General features: G+C 44.9%; 1 protein-coding gene across 1 annotated transcript in view; it reads right to left on the bottom strand.

Annotated features, from left to right (window-relative positions):
• Window positions 1–2,695: 2,695 nt before the first annotated feature.
• LOC140342183 (C-C chemokine receptor type 3-like) overlaps window positions 2,696–5,200 on the bottom strand; it is a 3,941-nt gene continuing 1,436 nt past the window's right edge. Inside the window, exon 2 of the mRNA XM_072428283.1 lies at window positions 2,696–4,713. Within this exon, the coding sequence (XP_072284384.1) occupies window positions 3,583–4,644 (1,062 nt within the window). The 5' untranslated portion in view covers window positions 4,645–4,713 and the 3' untranslated portion in view covers window positions 2,696–3,582. The remainder of the gene's footprint in view (window positions 4,714–5,200) is intronic.

Genomic DNA, 5,200 nt, shown 5'->3' on the forward strand with positions numbered 1-5,200 from the left:
GTGTGACTGTGGGGGGACATTAGAGTGTCAGCTCCTCTGTACAGAGACTGATAGGACAGGCTCAGTGTTCTCTGTACTGCGCCACGGTATATGTCAGAGCTATATAAATGTATATTATTAGTGTGTGACTGTGGGGGGACATTAGAGTGTCAGCTCCTGTGGCTCAGGGTACAGAATACTGCGGAATTATTTTGTGTATAACAGGAACTTATTGTACACATTTTGCCAGCTTGCAGAATCTATAAAAAGATTTACGCTGCGCTGTGAAGTGACATTGGCGGTCGGCGTGCAACTTCTCTAGAATATAAGAACAGATTGTTGAGATAAAGGGGAAGTGTAAATGGGGAATGGGGCAGCCAACCTCCGACTTTCATCTATTTTATCATTTTTTTATTCATTTAAAAATAAAAACATAAAAAAATCAGAAATATTTCCGCAGATCGGGTCAGCAGCATTGAGCTCTCAGTTTCCACCAGGGACGTATCTATTGGATCTCCCTGCGGGTTTTCGGTTTCCTCCCAGCCCGCAATCCAAAAATGAATTCAATTTCCCCTAAATATTACCAGAAAATGGAGATTTTGGTAAATGCCAACCAAAGAAACCAAACTGAGGGCGTTTCTGGCTATTTTTAGGGTTCAATGGGCTTTAGTGGCTTCCAAGGGTTATAACATCTCCTGTCAGATAAATAAAATAAAGAACCCCAACTACACTCCGCTTTTTGAGTAAATTTGAACAAGGCGATCTTATAATTGGCTGAACCACACCAATGGGTGCAATATGAACACTCATTAACCCCGAGTGGTGTTCTGAGCAAATGTTACCCCAACTACCACCCAGGGCAAGAACTCCGCTCCACCCAATTGCTGCATCACCAGTAGCTCAGTATGGGGGACGGTTGGCTCTGGCCCATCAAAGCCCCACCAATGCTCATTATTCACATCTCTGATTTTGAGGGTCTGGGGTTCCTTCGACTTATATGGGGCCCCAACACCACACAGTGCATGATACCTCCAGGGGCCACAAATGTTACATAGTAGGTTAGGTTGAAAAAAGACATAAATCCATCAAGTTTAACCACTAGGGAAATAAACATATCCCAGATCTAAATCCTCATGGACAAAACCCCGGGTACAATTATACGGGGATAAAAATTCCTTCCTGATCCCATGATCGGATGTTCCCTGGATCAGCAGTCTCTGTTATCTTTACTATAAATCCCTAATCCCCAGTTATATTCTGTGCTTCTAGGAATCATCCAGCTTTGTCTTAAAGCAATCTATAGAACTTGCTGAAACTCCTTGCTGAGGGAGCCGATCCCACATTATCACACCTTACAGTGAAGAATAAGGGTAGCACCTGACACGGGGCGTGGCCATGACATTGGTACATAGGTAAAAAGTTCTCATACACCAAATCCATTTGTATCAATGCAGATCAATGTCTGGGTGCACTTACCATGGAGGTGTGCTAACCAACGTTCCATGTTACATTTAGGCCAGCAACACCAAACCAGACCGAGCGCCAACCATTGGCTGGCAGACTCCCCCCCATGGAACCCATTGAGTTGTACTAATCATGGAATGTATTTACCATATGGGTGTACTTACCATCAAGGTGTACTAACCATGGAATGAAGTAATTATGAGGAATACTTAGCATTGAGGTGTACTAACCATGGGACATACTATAGAATGTATGTACAGCTTGGGGGTATTTACTAAGGAGGTGTTCTCTCAATGGGCATGTTCTTTACATGGGGGTGTACTAACCATGGGGGTATAGTTACTATAGGGGTGTATTTACCCCAGGAGTATAGTTACTATAGGAGTGTATTTACCCTGGGGGTATAGTTACTATAGGGAGGGGGGTGTATTTAGCATAGTATGAAGCATAGATAATTTACCATGAGAGTATAGTTACTATGGGGGGGGGGGGGGGGAATATTTACCATACTATAGGGGGGTAATTACCATGAGGGAATAGTTATTATTGGGGTGTAACAACAATGGGGGTATAGTTACTATAGGGGTGTATTTACTATAGGTTTGTATTTACCATGGGGGTATAGTTATTCTTGGGGTGTAACAACCATGGGGGTATAGATACTATAGGGGGGTAATTACCATGGGGGTATAGTTACTATGGAGGGTGTATTTACCATGGGGGTATAGATACTATAGGGGGGTAATTACCATGGGGGTATAGTTACTATAGGTGTTTATTTGCTATAGGGGTGTATTTACTTAAGGGGTGTAGTTAGTATTGGGGGGTACTTACCATGGGGATATTCTTACTATAGGTGGGTATTTACCATGAGGTTATAGTTATTCTTGGGGTGTAACAAACATGGGGGTATAGATACTATAGGGGGTAATTACCATGAGGGTATAGTTATTTTTGGGGTGTAACAACCATGGGGGTGTAGTTACTATAGGAGGGTATTTACCCCGGATGTGTACTGTGGGCGTTTCCTTAACATGTGATGTACTAACCATAGAATGTCCTGGCTGTGGGGTAAATTCGGCATGGGGGTGCAGCAACCATAGGTGGGTACCTACCCTAGGGGTGTACTTACTGTGTCACATGACCTGATTTGTATCATGGTATTCCAATCATTTCTCAGCCCCTATTGGTCACAATGCAGCAATAAAAACATTCTCACCGACCCCCCGAGAACACAGAGGAAGTCACTGTCGCAGTAAAGAAACTTTAATAAATCCTAATTTAGCATTTCTACTTCCAGCCAACAGATTTCATATTTACAAGAAAATCATTTCCAAAAACATCCCCCCCCCCCCAGAGGTGTAATACCTTTTATACTTTGTATCATATTTAATCATCACATTCACATCTGATTCACCTAATGCTGTGAGGTTGAAGAATCGAAGTCCTATCAGGACAGAAGTGTGGCAGCTATCTCTGGACTGTCATCCTCATCCTTGCTTCAGTACCTAGACTGGGATACAGCTACGGGCAGGGGCCCCAAATGAACATTTTGGGGCTGTAAATCAAATTCCTCCACAGCTGTAATGTCCCCATCTGTTTCCTATAGCGGGGACGCAGCGGGGTGACTCCTGCTCCCCTCCCCCCCTTTCGCGTTGTTCTAATATAAACTATTGTCTGTATGAAGCATTAGGATGAGGCTGACAGACACAAACATACAATTCTGTATATAACAAAACTGAACAGAGAATTTCCACATTTATATCGGTGCTCCATCATAGGCGTATTCGGCAACTAGTACCCATTTAAAGGGCCAGTCAATACTAACTTAATACTTGGCTGCTGCAGGTAAATCTTCGCACCTGAGTCCACCGGCTCCGCCCACCTGTCGTGATTGGTGTCAGGTGGCTTTCGGCTAATGTTGGCATCCCATTCGCAAAGCATTCTGAAGGTCTGAAAGCCACCATCAGCTACAGTCCGCAGGGGCTATATAGATGAAGAGCAATGCAGGCTCTAGCAGTATCGTTACTTGATGAAGCATGGACAATTTTTGTTTTTTAGATTTGAGTCCACCTTTAAAATAGCCAAATCTGTGCCGGTTTTATAGGTCACTGCCGGTGCACGGCGCCATACAGCTGCTTATTCGTAGATGGTCTGCGGGGAATACTCGCTGGTCTTACTGCTCAGACTGGACTGGCGGTACCTCAGCCCGCACCTCATCCAATTGCCGAACAAGGAGGCCAAATGGCGGCGGAATTTGGTGCCGACGAAGGTGTAGAAGAAGGGGTTGACGCAGCAGTGGAAGTAGGCGATGTTGCGGCAGATGTAGTAGGCGTTGTCGATGGCGGTGGTGTTGCAGTCGCCGTCCGTAGATTCCTGGGACAAGCTCTGGGCTTTGATGAAGAGGATGATGTTGTAGGGAGTCCAGCAGATGAAGAAGGCCAACACAATGAGGAGGATCAACTTGACAGCTTTGTCCTTGTTCTGCATTTTGGTGTGGTAGAGCTTGGCCACGATCAAGGTGTAGCAATAAAAGATGACGGCCAATGGGATGAAAAAAAACATGACCACCTGTTGGTAGTACCCAACCATCTTCCACCATCTGATGGTCTCCACTTGGTATCCGCTCTCCTGGCAAAGAAACCCTTGAAAGACGTCGTTCCTCGTTCGGTACAAGACAAATTTGGGAACGGTGGACAACAAGCTGATGGCCCAGATGGCGGCGCTGGCCAAGTAGACGTACAAAAGTTTCCTGGTCCTGGCCGCGTAGATGGCATGGACGACCGCCATGTACCGATCGACAGTCATCATGGTCAGGAAGAGAATGCTGCTGTAAAAGCCGAGGTGGAAGATGGACGAGACCACCTTACACAAACCATCTCCGAAGATCCAGCTGTGGTTCTGATAATAACCCCAAAACGGGAGCGACAGTGTAAAGAGTAAATCCGAGACCACCAAATTAAAGATGAAGAGGTTAGTCACCGTCTTGATGTTCTCGAATTTCAAGAGCAAGAACAAAATCAGGCCGTTCCCCAGCAAGCTGACGGTGAAGACCACGTAGAAGAAGACCGGGACCACCACAGCTCCAAATTTATTGCTTTCTGTCTTGATGCAAAGGGTGATAAATTCTCCATCGTAGGTCATGGTGGTGTCTACAGGACCATCGGTGGTCAGGTTGGGAGCTTGGTGTTGGTCAGCCATGGATGGGCCGGCAGGTTCTCTGTTGAAAATAAAGTTCCTTCAAGGGGAGTCGGAGAAGAACGTCGGATCCTGAGGACAAAATAGAGGAAGAGATTTTAGCTCGCGCTCAGGATTTGTTCCACAAACCCCCCGATGAGCAATGGACATGTTGCAATTTCAGGAAGCAATGTGAAGATTTCTTATGCTGCTTCAAGCTTTAAGAGGCAGGAAACACATTGACAGCCAACATGGAGACTTGTGCAACCGTTGGTATTTGTCAAAATAAATCAAATTCAACGGAAAAAAGGGGCCAAACTGACACAACTCCTTACAGAGATTGAAGAAAAAAGTCTCCACCTACATTCAACTGATAAAGATTTCTACACTTATATTTCTAACATAGAGCACAATAATATACATTTCTATAGCTCTGACATATACCACGGTGATGTACAGAGAACACTGAGCCAGTCCCATCAGTCTCTGTACAGAGGAGCTGACACTCTAATATCCCCCACAGTCACACACTATTATTATACATTTATATAGCTCTGACATATACCGCAGTGCTGTACAG

The sequence above is a fragment of the Pyxicephalus adspersus genome, chromosome 12, assembly GCF_032062135.1.
Source record: "Pyxicephalus adspersus chromosome 12, UCB_Pads_2.0, whole genome shotgun sequence".
Taxonomy (NCBI): Eukaryota; Metazoa; Chordata; class Amphibia; order Anura; family Pyxicephalidae; genus Pyxicephalus; species Pyxicephalus adspersus.